Raw genomic sequence first — 17668 nt, 5'->3', positions numbered from 1 at the left:
CCACTTGGTGAGACACAGCAGAGCAAATCATATGCTGAGCCAGATCCACAGAGACCAACTGATCACACACACAGAGAGAGAGAGAGAGAGAGAGAGAGAGAGAGAAAAGAGACACATCATATAAAACCACAATAACCTTTTGAAATGCTACAAATACTTTTCATAGTTGCAAAACAGACCTTATGAATTTGATATACTTGACCCCAAATATCTTATATAAATCCACATTATTAAGCTCATAAAATTGAGACCATTAGTCAAAAATAAATTATTGAATTTGAATAATTATTTATTTATAATTATTAGATATTTTTTCTAATTATTAATATTTAAATACTTTTAAATTATTTCATTGCCAATGATCTTTGTCTTACATTAGTGATTCCCCCAACATTTGGAGTTTTATGTATTGATTTATTTATTTTTATTCAATATATTCTGATGTTGAATCAGTCCATTGTCTCAAAATGTTTGAAAACATGGTTGCAAAAAAAAAGAAAAAAGAAAAAAAAACTTAAGATACACGTTTGATAAATTACTTAAATGCACATTTTTATAAATACAATTTCAATTTTTTTGGTATTGTAAAAAAACAAATGGCTTGGATTTTGCCTTTGCCCTTGACTGACCCTTCACAGCGTTAACTGAGACGTCACTGACATCCACCAATCAGCTTCACAAGGGGCGGGACTAGGAAAACATGTCGTCTATATCGGAGCTCTACGATGTCACTTGGGAAGGTAAATTACTTTGTTTTGGTTAACAGCTGTTATATAGATATTCAGTGTCCGTATATAGCAATCATATAGTTAGTCGTGTTATTCATATTGTATAGGTTTACGAACTAAGTGCCTTATTCTTTGTGCTTTTTCATTATTATTAACATGCCACTATGTAACATTAGCCAGTTAGCTTATGAAGGCACAGCCTAGTAGCAAGACTTGTATTATAGAAAATATAATTTTATGTAAGTTAAATATAAGATGTTGGGCTGAAGATGTTTAGCGTGTATTCAGCTATTATTTAGTGCTTAAATTAAATGCTAAAATTGAAAGGTAGGCGGATTTTAATGCAAATCTTTTTATGTCTGCCTGGTCTGTTTACGATGAGTCTCTTGTGGATTTGGGGATCTGCAAAGATCTGATGTGATATTCATGCTCTTGAGATGATCATCATTTGTTTTTATGATGACATTCTTTTGTTGCCATAAAGCTGATATCTTAATTCAGTGCAAAGATCAACAAATTCGGATTAAACCACACTGCTTAACGTTAATTCAGATTAATTCATCACTTACATGTTACATGATGTATGACTTACTCTTTAGTCACAACTTGATTTCTCAGATCATCTTGGTATCTTGCTATCATTAAAGCAAAACAAGGATTTCAAATACTAAAACTTTATGAGATTACATTTTCTTAATTTAATTTGTAACGAGGGATTTTTTTTTTTATAAAAGCTTGATCAGTGGTCTGGTCTCAGATCTTTGTACCGCTCTGTATGTGCTTTTGTTTTAAATATTTTGTAAAAATCTTAGATATTTCGGGGCATTTTATCTGTTTTACAGCATTTTTAGAAAGTACTATCATTATCAGGGAGTTGTATTTTTCTTATATAACCTAGACTGTCCTAAAAAGGTTTGATTTGATTAAGTATATAGTCAGGAAGCATGTCAGTCTAATGGAGCACTAAAGATATTAAAAACCAAGTAAGAAGATGAATATAGGAAGTTATGTTATATTCAAAATAAATAATTGATGAAGAAAATAAGTTGGTGGTAAAGTTTCAGGGCTGATGTGTCTATTTGTTGCATTTCAGAGATGCGTGACAAACTCCGTAAGTGGAGAGAAGAGAATTACAGGAACAGTGAGCAGATTGTGGATGTCGGTGAAGAGCTGATTAATGAGCACGCGTCTAAACTGGGAGATGACAGTAAGTACATTTACAGTACACAAAAGCAAAGTTATAAGTTATAAAACACAAATGACCTTTAGCCTCTATAACATTAGAGTTAGGTATAAACTTAATGGGTTTTATAATTAGATCTGGTTTAGGGTGATGTCTGCCTGACAACAATCAGACACATCCTTTCAATAGAAGAAGTGACAGATATTTAACAAATAAATAGTCTGAATAACTATTATAATTTATTGCATGGAACCATCGTAGAACATTGAGGTTATATTCCCATTAGATAAATAATAGGAAAATTTCCTAGAGCAGGAGATCTAAAGTTTGACTAATTTTCTTGAAATGTATTAAGACGTTGAGTTTGTTTCAAAAGCAATGCTTTGAGGGCTGTAGTGGTTGTGATTTAGAGAGGAATTAATTTAACCTGCAACTTCTCGGAAAGGCTTTACAATTAAAATGTGAGGGGAAAAGTTGTCTCTAAATTCACTTTGTAAGCTACTGCCACTAAAAACTTACATTTTTATAAAAATATAAATTAACCTCACTAAATGAGTAGTTAACGCAGTCTTGGCAATAATATTTCAGTGGTGCAAGCCATTAACCTTTATTTTCCTTAAGGCAGTACATTTCAAAATAATATGTTTTTGGCAAATGTTAACATTAAATGCCATTAATTTTATAAAATTTTTTTGGCTGCAGTGTTTGGATCCACTAATGTTCCACTAACTTATTTCAAAAGCAAATATTTTGTTTTAGATTTGGATCCCAAAACCAGAAAAAAAAAAAAAAAAACATCTATGCGTGTATGATGAATATTTTTTTATTTTTCTCTCTAACAAAAGTAATGTTTGTCGAGTGTCTGACCGATTCTTGTTTCTTTCCTTAGTGATTTTCTTGATTTGTCCTTAAATATTTGAAAGCAAAAAGACTTTTCAGCTTTTCTCTTGACATTGAAATGAGGTTATAGTAGAAACATCTGAAATGCTTAAGATGGCTTAATATTTATTTACTGTGGTCTTTTATGGGTTTCTTAGCCAGACAAGCAGATGAAGTCCTGCAATCGTGTTGTCAAACATAGCTACTAAAGCCAAAACTCTCTTGCGTTAAAATCATTATCTCAGAGGTGATCCAATCCTTCATGCTGGCTTTTGAAACGTCTTTCTATAGACAATTTTGGTTTACCAGTTGAAGAAACTGGACTGTTTTGCAACACAAATCAAATTTAGGCCTTTTTTCATTCATATTGTTATTTCAAAACCACATGTAATCTCAAATAACTATTATTAAATGTTTTTTGGCTGTTTCGTCAAAGAACAACACCACTTTTTGAGGAATCTTAGCAAACAACAATGAAAGAGCCAAGCTGCAAGTTGCCAAACAGCCCTCAATAAGGCATTTATTGCAATACATGTGCTAATACTACCAAACAAAACAATTACAATGTACTTTATGGCTATAGGATGCTTTTCAAATTTCTACATAGGCCTGGTATCTAATAAAGGAAAGATAAAGCAAAGATCAGTGAAAGTCTCAGCCATTGTTCTAGTACTTCTCACTTGCCATGTAATGAGTTGTATTTTATTGGTGCATGATTTAGTCTTTTTACAGAAACCTTTTAAATTTTTTTGTTGTTGTTGTGATTATGATTTATACTGTCCTTAAAGACCCTCTCTGAGGGGTAAATGCTTTACAAAGCTTATTTTTATTGAAACCAGCTCTTAAATTGGCTGTGAAACTAGATGGTTATTATCAAAGCAAGACTTGGAATCATAAAAACTCAGAAAACTCTAGGCATTTGTTTTGGATTTTTTTTTTCTTGTTCAGTGGGATTTTATTGTTCCTTCTCAATGAACACTTTTGTAATCATTCAGCCGATAGACTCGGACATGCTTGTCAAAACACACTTCTCTGTCTGTCATGGAGCATTAAATTCATTAATTGGATCCATTAGCCAAGCCCCCTAATCCGTTTTCTTTATTGTAAATAGAGCAGCTAAAGCCGCTAGCTTTGTTATGGTTGCCAGTTGAACATTAAATGTTGCCGTCTTGGAAATTACTTAAACATTTAATTGTAGGAATCTTAAATTCCTGCAATCTGTCAAAGTAACGACCCACTTTTTGGGCCGAGATGACGATAGCTGCGCAGTTTCAGCACATAACGCATGTCATGACGAATAGAGGGTGAAATCCGCTCACCCTTTGTGGTGTTTGACTGAACTGATACATAAAACTGAGCGTTTCCATGAAACGTGCCAGCGCGCCCACACCCGGAGATTACGCAGACAAACTATGCCGCTGATGGATGCTAAAGATTGTCTTTTCTAATGATACAGAGAAGAAACGTCACAGTTTGCTCGAGTTCACATGGGCTCGATGTTCATTTATCATTTCTGCTACCATGGTGAAAAATGGACTTCCTAATCTGGTGTCATTTTCTGTTTGTCTCTTGTGTTCAGTTTGGATAATTTACGAGCAGGTGATGATTGCAGCACTGGACTGCAGTCGTGACGATCTTGCCTGGGTGAGTTTCCTTTGAGTAACTTTTGCACTCTTTCATCTGTAGACCTTCAGGTTAGACGCCATATTGAACATAGATGAAAGCAAGGCTGAGAGGGATAGATTTACAGACTTTACCACGGCACCCACTGCATAAAGGTCCTAGATCATTTAATTTTCAATGGAGTTTGTGTCTAATGAAAGTGTTTTTTTAATGCTTCGTCACCTTAACAATCGGTTTGTTGTTAAACATCAGTACAATCCATTTATCGCAATGTAATGTTTTCATTCCTAAAATGTAATTAAATCAAAAATAAATGACTATGGTCTCTTCAGCTTGTCGTTCTACTCGCTAAGCTTTAAATGATTTTTGCCCACTGAAAATGCAATGTTTCACTTCTTTCTTTTGAAAAAAAAAAAAACAAATGGTTTGAGATTCAAATCAGGGATGTTCCAGATCCTCCTTGTTGACTTGAGACACTTACAGTAGTCAGTTTCTGAGGTTCTTACCAGTGGCTAGGAAAACAGCGGGAATAACCGTCTGTGAGCGTGATGGGTCAGCCGGGCTAAGCCACAGAGCAAACTTTCCATCCTAACCAGGAAAACATTGGATTTGACAGTAACCATTCCTCACCAAGTCATGAGTGTGTGAAAAAAAAAAAAAAAATCCGGGGGCCTGTTCATCTCAATGGGAAAGAACTGGTAAAAGTAGCATCCTGCTTCTGCTTTTTATAGTAGCCAGTGTGGAATTGTGGGTTCCCGCTGTGCAGTGCTCTGAATTCTCACCCACGTCACTTGCAATTTTTCCTCACTGCTGTATGGCCGACCTGTTTATCATGGGACCCACGGACAGGAAAGTTACGGTTTCATTTTATGGTCAGCAGAAACCTTTGCTGTAATTTTGTCTTGTCAAACTAGTCACATCACACTTTTTAGAGTAGATCTATAAAGTTTTAAATGCTGTGGGCAAAAAAAATGCACAAAGCCCACATTTCATCACCCCTGAGAGTTGTAGTATAATTTTCAAGTCCTCTGTAATTCAGCAGCCTTTGCATGATCACTCAAACTGTGGTTGAAAAAATACATGAATTCTTTCTTTGTGAAAAATAATCATGACTGATGTTTAATTCGTCAGCATTTTTTGACGTTAACTCTGTAACGCCTGACATGAAATCACAAAACATATAATTTTTTTAATTTGAATTATCTATTGATTCTTTAAAAATATTACATTTTGTATTTTTTTTAATGTATCAAGTTTGATATATCAATTTTAATGAATAGTTCACAACACTTGAAAACTGAATCTTTGTAGTATTTCCGTTGATTTTTGCTTCTATAAGAACCATTTAATTTATCTTACTTCTAGTTCAAAAGTTTCTATATAAATAATGAACATTACCATTAAAAAACAAACAGCTAAATGCTCTTCTTTTGAACTTTCTATTTATCAAATAATTCTGAAAAAAGTTTTCTCAAAAATACTAATCAGCACAACAATGTTTAAAATTGATATTAATAAGAAATATTTATTTAGCATCAAATCAGCATATGAAAATTATTTCTGAAGTGTCAAGCTGGACTAATGGCTGTTGAAAATTCAACTTTGCCTTCACAGGAATGAAGTACTTTTTTTAAAATACCTTAAAAAAAAGTTAATTGTAATAATATTTACTTCAAAGAAATTGTGAGGCTTGTGAGCAAAAGTGACTTATTCCAAAAACATTTAAAAAATCTTACAGACCCCAAGCTATGAACTGGTGTAAATGTATAAGTATATTAATATTTTGTGTCAATTAAAAAGAAAAAGGCAGCCATTTTTTTTTTTTTTTTTTTTTTTGGTTGATTCTCAGATTTTAACCAGTAGTGAAAATGTACAGTGACAGACCAATGGCACATGTCTGGAAAATGTTAGGAAAACCTGTTTTTTTCATGTTTGCATGATCAACCCCAACATTGTTGTTGTGTTTTGCGTAGAGTTGCCTACAGGAGCTGAAGAGGCAGTTCCCAGACAGTCACCGAGTGAAGCGATTAGCAGGGATGCGGCTGGAGGCTCTGGAGAGGTAAGACACACCGCAGCAACATCTTAACACCATGGCTTGAATAAGCTACAACGGAGGGTTTGGGGGGACGTAAGTGGCAGGATGCGTGGGAAGGGAGGCTGTTTATTTTGCAAGCCACCGTTCCTTCTGCTAAGTGGAAAAGCGAGAGAGAACGGTTTAGCCTTTGGTAATCCTGTGGCTCTTTTGCCCGAATGAGGAATTCAGAAGTTGGAAGTGGTCTTTGCCGCTATTATTCTAGGGGTCCCTCTGTGACCTCCCCCCGCACTGTCGCTATGTTTGAGCAAAGAATTAAGAAGGCCGTAAATTGATGTCAATGTATAGAATTTCAGCAGGATTTCAGATCTGTTTCAGTCTGCTCGCCATATCTTCAACATGTTTATCAGTTATGCCAGAGGTTGTTCCGTAATTGTGAATGATTGCCCCTGCACAGTCAGATTAAATAAACTACAAATTTGGATCTAATTGCCATCAGACGCTCGACTTAAGTGAAACTCTCCGCCTCCACTCCCACATGGTTGAATCCTACATAAATCGAGCAAGTCAAAGCGGCTGGTGCCATGTGAGATCTGCCAGAGAGTGATTGAGCTCTAATGTGGATGTGAGAAGAGGAGTGGCGTTGGAGCCCAGTGATAATAAGAACCAGAGCTGCTTCTGTTGTTGGTTGCCGACTGAAACAGGTTTTGCTTTTGATCATAAAACGGCTGCTTTGGCCGCACCAGGGTTAGCTTTGCAGGTTGTCCCTTGTAAAAAGAAAAAAAAAATCTATTTCATCCTTCATTCGACATGACAAGCTTATTGCATTGTCCTCATATTCTTCACAAAACAGTGTATGGGATCAGCATTGTACTTCATAATGTACTTTCAAACACTGTGCTCTCCAACCCTCAGCTCAGGTCGAAGGGCCCGATCAGTGTATTTATTTCATTTTCTTTGCATCTGTAACTCATATACGTCTCTTCTCGGAATGCCTGTTAAGCAAAATGCACTTCGAAACGATGCCTGATTTGTGGTGGAAGTGCAGGCTGATTTGTTTAGAGGTAAATCAAAGTGCAGGCAATCACGTTGGTGGATTACGCTCTTTGTGGAGCTAGTAAACCTCACACAACACTGGCTATTTGAGGAGGTACAATAATGACTGTTTATTTCTGCCGCTTGGATACGTAGTCTCGGTCATTATAGAAACAAGCCGCTGTGTATACAAGAAGTTGGTTACTGGGAACTTTATTTGATAGCCCTACTACTTCATTTCACATGACCCGTGTTCCTGTTGATTATCCTTAAATATGATCTTTCTGTTGAAGGTATGAGGATGCCAATAAGCTGTATGACTCAATACTTCAAGATGACCCGACCAATACGGTAAGAAAAAATAAAAAAAGAGTCTGAAAGTCGTTTTGCTATCTAAAAAGTTATTTTTTGTGAGATTTCAGCCGTATAAGTTATATGCTTTCTCCCTGCAGTGACCTCAGCCGCTAAAATCACACACACACGCAAACACAGTACTACAAGTGTGTGATGGTAACAAAGACCATTGATTTATGGACTTCCGTTGCATTAAACACAGCCATGACAAACTTGGCAAAAATAAATGCCTTGTCTTTTGAAGATGGGGATTTATTGCTTTTCCTGAGACTCCATAGAGCGGTCCCAGGGATGTTGATTTTTCCCCTTTGTTTTTTTACCTTTAACCATTAGATAACCTAAAGGAATAGTTCACCCAAATTTTTTTATTCATTTTTAATTTATTCACCTGTATGCCATTTCAACTGCATTAGGGTTTATTTCATCACAAAACAAATAGTTTTAAGAGTTTAAGTGAATCGGTTGGTCTGGTTCACAAGACCAGTCTTGAGGATTCTTCCACAGAATAGGAAGTTCTTGAGTTCAATCCAGTGAGGTGAGGATCAGCGAATAACAAATTCAATTTTGGACAGATTTTTAAGCTACACTTCCATTCAAAACATGTCAAAAATCAAAAATATTACAAATATATATATTTATTCTTGGCAAACTATTTTCACATTTTTAAAAGCCTGCAGTAGTCTTCAGTGTCACATGATCCTTAATAAATAATTCTAATAGGCTGATTGTGTGCTTAAGAAACAAACATGTTATAAATTTTGAAAACCGTTTTGTTGCTTAATATTTTTGTGAAATTGCAAAGTAATGGCATTAAGTTTGAATTCAATTCAATTGAGATGACTGGGGAAAAATGGCCCAGTTATCTTGAAATCTTATTTGAAATAGAAATCTGCTGCAACATTACTGTCACTTTTGATCAATTTAATGCATCTTTTGTGCATAGATGCATTAATTTCTTTAAACAAAAAAAAAAAAAAAAACATAAAAAAACTTAACTACTCAAACCCCCGAACATGTTGGCAATTGAATCGCCATTGGCTAGTAAATATTTTAGTTTACTCGCCAGACTGATCAGTACACTTTTAACATCAGTCAGTCAAGCTTTATAATAATCAAGTATTATTTAATATAACTTAAGTAGTAAGAAATACATTTGATAACCATGTTTGAATGCATATTAGACATTTTAACTGAACATTTTAACTTGAGAGGTGGTGTTTTTTCTGTCATTCAATGTTTCTGACAAAAAATACTAGGATAACTATGATACAAATTCTAATAATAAGAACTATAAAACACACTAAGCATTACTAAGGATTAATGAGCTGCTGGACTCATGAATATTAATCCGGTTTTGTGCGTTCACTTGAACTGATTTGCTGAAATCAAAACAGGAATGATAATAGGTGAGCGCCAGCCAATGGGATTGCCGTTTGCGCATTAACACCACCCACTACCGGAAAACCTGTCTGTCCTTAATAGCTGAAGACTTCCAAAGGAATGCTGTTATATTGACAGAAAAAAACCCAACAAAGAATATTGTTTAAATGTAGCACATCAATTCTCTCTCTGTCTCTCACTCACTGTGTGCATGTGAGAGAAAGCGACAGCGATGTCCACCTTCCCACTAGAGTTTACGGTAAATCAAATACAGGTGCGCTGGGTATCAAATGAGATAAACTGAGATATATCACAGATCGCTTGACGGAGAGTGAAACTCTGAAGGCCTCAGACAGAGAGTGTTCACGAGTGAAAATATATCTGTGCTAAACTTATACTTAGCCTCCAACTAACACACTGGCAAGTAAAATCTGAGAATTTATTAGCCATTGGCTAATATCAGACATGTAGAGGGTTGTACTCCAGACTATTGAATGGTAGTGTATTTTATTTTTGGGTGAACTTCCCTTTAAAGTACTTGGTTCAGTGCTAAATTTTATTATTATTTATAGGTCACTTAGGTATTCAAAGCCCATATGTACCATTAGTTGTTGATTTTTTTCTTGTCTTGGCATAACACGTGAAGCCTGTTTTTTATTCCCTTAATATTTATTGACTTTAAGTGGACTGGTTTACAATATCCAAGTATGCTCCTTGTTTTTCTAGTATCTTTCCACCATCACCCTAAAGCATATTTTGTACCTGCCCTTCATTCTTACATAAGGGGTGTGCAGCCATGCAAAAATAAATGCTTTAGTGTTTTCATAATCTTATTTGTTTTGGGCCTTCCCTGTAGACGCAAAACACATTTTTTTTTGCGCTGTCTTTACACATGGACTTGCTTAAATGTTTTAGCGGATACTTTTGTTCTTTGGATATCATGCACGGATTCCACACTTCACCGTCCGTCTGTTTTGAACACATGGAGGCTTTACTGGCAAAGTCAATAAACCCTCATGTGCGCTCCGGCAGGACCCCCTTCCCCCTGGTGATCTCTCTCTCTCTGCCTGTTTTCTGCCTTAAAGGGATAGTTCACCCATAATTAAGAATCTGTCATCATTTGCTCTCCTTCATATTGCACCAAACCTTAATGATTTTTTTCTTCCATGATCATTTTTTTATAATGTCACTCTTTTGCATGGAATTATGGGGAGCTTTTAAGTTTAAAACAGTAACAGTAAAAATATCATAAAAATAATCAATTTGATTTGTACACTATCTTTTTTTAATCTTCTGGAGTCATAATCTTTGAAGTGTTGTTCAGTGATAATCTTCTCCTTCTTTGGAATGTTAACCGTTTTGACTAGATAATTGAAAAAGGAAGTTGAATTCAAGAACCAAATCAGTCAGTCAAATTATTAATTGAACAGATCTGACTAGAAAAATAATTATTTCACACATCAGTCATTGCTACTTCTCTCATTAACTTAACCTGTCAAGGTTAAGTAATATTTTGGTCTTTAATGTCACTTTTTTTATCATTTGGAAGCATGACAGTCCCAGTCCTTATTCTGTTTTGTTTTGTTGAAAATTGTCCAGGATATAAAAAAAATAAAAATAAAAAAAACTATTTTTGTGTTTCACTGAAGAAATCCAAGCGGGTTTGGAACAAGTGAACAAATAATGACCGAATTTTCATTTTGGGGTTTTCATTTTAAACTATTGCTTTAAGCTATCACCATCCTCATCTTGTGGGCACAAAAAAAGAAAATCCTCCTGTCCTCCGTCCTTTCGTCCATGCATTTGTTATATCATTAACATTGATATTTATTTAACTATCTGTTACTTTTGGACCGAACTGCTTCTATCCGTCTTTCTCCCTCTGAAAACGAGAGGCCTGCTCTGTTTGTTTTTTGTGCATTTCAACCGAGGCACTCTCCCTATTCCCATGATCAAAGTTAAATTGCAAGCACATTTAACGGCGTGTAAATGGGAAGTTGAGATGATCGGTGCAAAATGGATATCATCAAATCAGTGCGGTTACATTGTTTTTCACAATCTAGTAATCATATCGCTTTGCCCCTCTGTTAACATCCAAAAGATATGTAACAAATTTCCCCTTGGGGAAAAATGTTTCCCAGTGTCCGAGTGTTATCCAAGCCAAAAACGCCTTGGGAAAGAATGTGGTAATACCATGATTTTTGCAAATGTCCCCATCAAAGTCTTGCTATTTACATGAACTTTGTCTTCTGTAGTAATAAAAACCATGAGGAGAATGATATTCGATTACTAAACACCTGCAGGTAGAAATATAATATTTACACACATACCTTTTGTGAAATAAGGTTAAACTTGGCTTTTTTTTTATGAATGCGTCATTTTAACCCAAATTTGAATCGTTGTCATCAGTATAATGAAATGGTCCTTTTACACACAGTTCAGCAGAAAAATCACTGGAAAATACTGTCCAACCATGTCTCATTACTTCATCAGTCTCTCGCAGAAACCGGCTGCAACCATCATCTCCTAAAAGGAAATGTGCATTTGTGAATGATCTCTCAGACAGCTGTCATTTTTTTGAACCAGGAAGTCTGGGAAATGAAGTGAAATGGGCTGACAGATTCTTAAAGCTTTGCTTGATCGCTCTGTGAAATGTCATGCAGTAGGACTTTACTCTTTCAGGATTTATAGAGTTGATTCGGTGGCTTTCTAAGTGAATAGACAAAAACAGGCCATCAGTTAAGCTATCAGGGGCACATTTCCACTGTGAAAAGCTTAAAAATATTTTGTCTTATCATCATACTGAATGCACATTGACAGGACATTGTAGGCTAGGCTTGGTAGGATTCACCCGCTTCTGGAAATGGTGTAGGGCGAGAACCATGTAAACCACCCTGACACAATTAGGTTTAACCCTGATTTTTTTCTGATGGCCCTGAAAGAGAAGTGCCTGTTTTCTGATACTTCCAAATGCAAGTCACCTCCCGTCAAATGCTGTGCGTTTTTAGGACAGGAATGGAAGAAAACCATGAAGTCTTTGTGCAGTGGCAACTAGACTGTACTTTCCCACCATTCAATCTCAGGCAGGGTGACAAGAGGTTGTGGTATGGGAGGGATGACATCATCTAGGTCACCTGTCTGTAAATGCAAGGCTTATCTAAATGCTGTGTTGTTCAGTGGAATGGGATGAGGGCATGATCCAAGAAAATGGCGGAAAATTGGCGACCACTGTGAGGACTTGTGAGGCATCCCAGCATGCAGAGCTGAGATTGGAAACCGAACTGTTGTAATTATAGGCTGTGGAATAGATGTGGTACCCATTAACCAAAATTGTTGAATCAACAAAAATTGCTAAAGGTTTCTCTGCCATGGCGGTGTCCAAAAAATGTTCGAACTCCTAGCCCTTCCATCGCTCATTATTGTCCAATACCTACAGCAATGATTTGGAGAAGTTCTTCCTTGCTTCTACCAATCTGTCTGTTATTATCTATCTCACTGTCTGTCTGTCTGTCTGTCTGTCTGTCTATCTATCTATCTATCTATCTATCTATCTATCTATCTATCTATCTATCTATCTATCTATCTATCTATCTATCTATCTATCTATCTATCTATCTATCTATCTATCTATTTGTCTGTCATTTGTTCTATCTATCGTTCTATCATTCTATCGTTCTATCTATTGTTCTGTCATTCTATAGTTCTATCTATTGTTTTATCTGTCCGTATACCTGTCCATGCATCTGTCTGTTTTGGTCTGTCATCTGTCATTCATTCCATCTATCCATCTGTTGTTTCTTCCGTCTAACCATCTATTGCTCATCTATCTTTGAAGTGGTCTACCTTTACTCACCTAAAACAGTGCCCATTGCTGAACACTTAAATGGAATGTTACCAAACTGTTTATTTTAACACTGTTTGACATAGCAGGCTTACTTCATTCACTGAATTTCAGCACTCTCACGCTGTCTGTAATTCAGCAGGATAAACATAGTTGTGCTTGTAAAAGCGATTGAGGTCAATGAGAATCCTCCTGAGGTTGACCCCTGGAATTACACTCAATTACGGCGCAGAACAAGATGAAATTTGGAAAGGTCATACTGATTTTTTTCTGAACTGACACTGTTTTGTTCCAATTTTTCTTTTTCTTTTTTTCATACAGTTCTTAGAAAACTGTCTGACATTCGTTTTTCTGTACAACACTAAAAGAAGCTACTTTTTCTGTCCATTAAGTCAGTGGGGACTAACGTTGCTTTGAATCCTTTTGACTACCATTTATATAGGTAATCACAGTTGAAACATTCTTCAAAATTAAATATGACATGAGGATGAGTAAATGAAGACAAAATGTCATTTTTGATTGAACGTTATTTTAATATTGCTTCAGTTGATTTGAATGTTCTCATGAATTTGAACTTTCACACATTTAGTATAACCTTCTTCTTTGAAATGACAATTTGTGAGATATAACTCATTGACTGCTACTGATCATTAGATTTGGTCTGGATATGTTGAAACCAGTAGCAGGTAATTCTCTTATTTAAGGTTGATTTTCAAGTCAGGTCGTGTCGGCACACCACAGAACTGAGAGTCAACTCCTCTTTACCCTGTGAGAACGACGTTTGCATTTGAAATCTGTGGAGGTGGGCTCTCAACGGCAGTCTGAAAGTGGAGCTAGGGGTTGATAGAAGCAGCCAGGTCCTCCACGGTGAGTGCCACTCAGAAATGTTTAAGAAGAAAGGAATCGTGCAGAGAATGAAAATGTAATGCTGGCCTTTCCTATATTCCTATAAAGAGACTGAAATGGTTTGGAATAGCTCATTGTTTAATAAAGTTTCGTAAGACTCTGGTCTACCAGCCTCTGTATTTTTCTGTCGGTGCCAAGTGCGCTAAGAGGAAACGAAAGACAGATATGGGGCCCAAGTAAATAACCTGAGGTCACAAATAGTCTTCCGCCTTGTTCAGTGCCGAGTACAAAGAAATCAGTTCTTTGGCAGAAACTGAACATTAACAATACAATTTGACAGCTTAAACTATTTGGAATTGCCTTTTGATTCCGTTCCACAGTTTCTTTAAATACTTTTGTTAGGATAAAGTTATAAATCGATACAGAACTCATACAGTAATCCAAACAGCTTGAGGTTGTAGCTCTAGTCTTATTTCACCTGTCATCTCCAGCCTGGTAATGTGAAACCATGTCTTCCTCTGATCCAGTAAGTACTATCAGACTTGCGTACAGTAGGGGTTTGGCAGTTCATCAACTCTTTAGCTTGAGCAGCCAGTGAAGCAGGTTCGTCTGGCCGCCTGGTTGATGGATAAGTGGATTTGGAGTGGCAGTGGTATCATAGCAGTTCCAGATTTATGGCTTTTCAGACGTGACTCATGCCCGGCTTGATGGAGTTTGGTCCGTGCTGTGGTAGTAGGGAAGACCCACTCTATCAAGTGCCAGTTCATAAATAATATCTTGGGCACTTTTAACGGTAAAGCTTCTGCTCTTTGCTCTCCTTTCACCAGTGAAGGGAAAAAAGAGCCGCTGCTGGAAAAGTCGTCGAACCTGGCGTAATACTTTCTGATTCAGATTGATGAGATTCTAATCCGCCTGAAGGTCACTTCTGCGTCGGAACAAGGCGGACGTTATTTGTGGCTGATACAAGCTAGGCTTTGTAAGTTTATGTGAATGCATATGGCCCATGGCTCTTTGGCAATGTTATATTTTCACCACTTGAAATGGGTCTTTACTTGCGCTTCCTTATGTAAGCAGCATCTTGCTGATGCTCATGCGCCAGAATCCACAGGCTTTCTAATCTGATAAAGACATTACTTCTCGGTATCTGCTGGTATATTACTTATGACTTGAATGCAGTAATAATATGCTTTCAAGGAAATGTCATCTGGGACAATTTGATGGTGCAAGGCTGTTTATTATAACACCGCCTCAGGGGAGGAAAAAAAAAAAACTGCACATACATGCACTTCTGCCCAATGACTGACAGCATTTAATTCTCCTCTGTGATGTCCTATTTCGGAATTCATGAAAAAAGTATTGATGCTTTTAGGGTGTTGTAAGACGCAGTGTTTCCCACAGACTTACACTATATTTGTGATGGCACTTCCACCAATGGAGGGAGGGATTGTTATGTATTGTGTTGTAATAAAAAAAAATAAATGCAAATACTTCTAATTATTTCTACGGGGCTTTCTGAAAAAAAAAAAATGGGGGGGGGGATGTTTTTCAATATTCATCTGTATTGAAGGAGCAGACATTGAGCGGTAGAGTTAAAGAATGTAACATTTCAGTATCATTTAGCCAATGTCAGGTTATCTGCAGGCTTTTTTTTATTTTACATTTTTTTATTACATTTTAGCACCTTTTTAAAGACCTGCTCGGATACTATTAATACCATATGAGAAATGTAAGTGCTTATATTAGCTATCCACTGGCTCACATTAACAGATGTGTTTTTGCTGCTTAAAAATATGCTTACATTTTCAAACTGATCTTAACAAAAACAGCGGACAGGCTGATTGAAAAAACAAATTCATTCTCTAACACCAGGTGGTGCTTTTGGAACAGCAGAAATACTTTGGTTTCCCCAGTAAAGCAGTGCTCGTAAACATAGATATGTTCTGTATAGGTAGAAACCACATTCGAGCACTCCAGCCACGTCGATATGTCCGCCATCTTGGAATCCTTAATGTGTTGTCACTCTCTCAACAACAACAACAACAAAAAGGTGAAATTAAATTCCTGAAGAAATTGGATAAACTTTCACAGATAAAAAATAATAATAATAATTAGCATTTTTAATATGTATTAACTGAATATAATACAGTTTTTAACCTATAGTACCTTTTAAATGTTGTGTTTGCCAAAGACTCTTGTTACATGCGTATGACTAGGGTTGCAGATATACAGGCAACTTGCTCTTGTCTGTTCACAGACCTGCTTTGATCATTCCAGTATAGCAGATGGCTTACGTATAGTGGTCCATCGAATGTGCTGCTAATAGGGCGTCTATCTATACCTATACATTTTTACATGAGTTTTGGACAAACTTGTGCAAAACTGTTTGTGGCGGTCAATGTTGATATTGTGATGGCATCCGCCACAAATAAATCAATGTATGTGAAGCACTAAAGAGTGCCTTAAAATATACTGTGCAACATTTACAATCATTCACAATCAAACAATAGTCATGAATGAAACAAAATGTTAGATTTTTGTAAATATTACTTTTATATTCGACATTTAACAAAATTTAATTTTGTGGTCTATAATGTACTTTTGAATTTGACATGTTTATTTGTATTTGTTTTATATTATGTGGTGTGAAAAAAGAATTGTAGCATATTTTTTTATTTATTTATTTTTAATAAGGAAACATTAGGCAAGTTTGGCATAAGCCAGAAATCTGGATATGCAAGAATCTGTCACAAATTGCTGAAACTAAAATAGGAAGTTTCTTTTTTTTTTTTTTGAGTGTAAATCTCAAAATCATTATTTGTCTGATCAAAACTCAAAACATGGAGGTAAAATCCAACTCTGTTAGACTGTGATGCCTTTGCTGTCCCTGTTGTCTTCAGAGTTTGAACAGCAAAACCCCAGAGATTCTGGAGGTTTTTTCAGCTCTCACAATACTATGATCATTTACACAATGCCTATTTATTTCACTCTTTACTCTTTCTGTTGGTAACAAAGACTTGAAACTCTAAAGCCCTAATCCTCTGTTTATGTCTAATAGGCAGCAAGGAAGCGCAAGATCTCCATCCTGCGAGCACAGGGCAAAAGCAGTGAGGCCATCCGCGAGCTCAACGAGTATCTGGAGCAGTGAGTGTTTTACAAGAGGATTTAGAACCCCCCCCCCATCCATTTTTTAATTAAAAGGGGTTTTGCATTTGACTGAGTTGGCCCCCAAGCCTTTCCCTGACCCCCCTTTTGTCCACTGTGGCCTTTCTGATGTGATAACTTCCACTACTCTGTCCTGCAGGTTTGTGGGAGACCAGGAAGCTTGGCATGAGCTGTCAGAACTCTACATCAATGAGCATGAGTAATGATTTCTTTCCTAATTTCTTTTGTCGATTCTTTTTTTTTTTTAATACAAGAAGTTGATAGAACATGAGGTTTAATTAAATTGTCAAACTGACATACAGAAACAATGTAACTAGACCGTGTTCAAACTTCTGAGATAAAAAAAAAAAAAAAGAAGTAAATATATTGATCTCAATACACATCTAATGCAAAAATAATTGTCAACTTGTTGGGTGTTGAGTTTTTCCTATCTAAACTATAAATGTAAAATATATAATTTTGTCTCATAAGAATAATTTAATCAGTAAAATGTCCAGAAGTTGTCTGTATGGAATGTGATGTTTACAAAGGTTACGAGGCCGCATTCACCAGCATCTTGCAGGTCATTCTCAGGACCTTCGACTGACATGCGACGGTTGCTGTAG

At 36.2% G+C, this 17668-nt stretch overlaps 1 protein-coding gene across 1 annotated transcript in view; it reads left to right on the top strand.

Annotated features, from left to right (window-relative positions):
• The first annotated feature begins 624 nt into the window (after positions 1 to 624).
• Positions 625 to 17668, top strand: part of emc2 (ER membrane protein complex subunit 2) — a 28891-nt gene continuing 11847 nt past the window's right edge. The window contains exons 1-7 of the mRNA XM_052618546.1: positions 625 to 740; positions 1822 to 1935; positions 4370 to 4434; positions 6387 to 6472; positions 7774 to 7831; positions 16957 to 17042; positions 17203 to 17262. Coding sequence (XP_052474506.1) covers positions 701 to 740; positions 1822 to 1935; positions 4370 to 4434; positions 6387 to 6472; positions 7774 to 7831; positions 16957 to 17042; positions 17203 to 17262 — 509 coding nt within the window. The 5' untranslated portion in view covers positions 625 to 700. The remainder of the gene's footprint in view (positions 741 to 1821; positions 1936 to 4369; positions 4435 to 6386; positions 6473 to 7773; positions 7832 to 16956; positions 17043 to 17202; positions 17263 to 17668) is intronic.

The sequence above is a fragment of the Carassius gibelio genome, chromosome A16 (assembly GCF_023724105.1).
Source record: "Carassius gibelio isolate Cgi1373 ecotype wild population from Czech Republic chromosome A16, carGib1.2-hapl.c, whole genome shotgun sequence".
Classification (NCBI taxonomy): domain Eukaryota; kingdom Metazoa; phylum Chordata; class Actinopteri; order Cypriniformes; family Cyprinidae; genus Carassius; species Carassius gibelio.
Note: the sequence above shows the minus strand (reverse complement) of the source record. Positions and strands in the feature narration are given on the sequence as shown.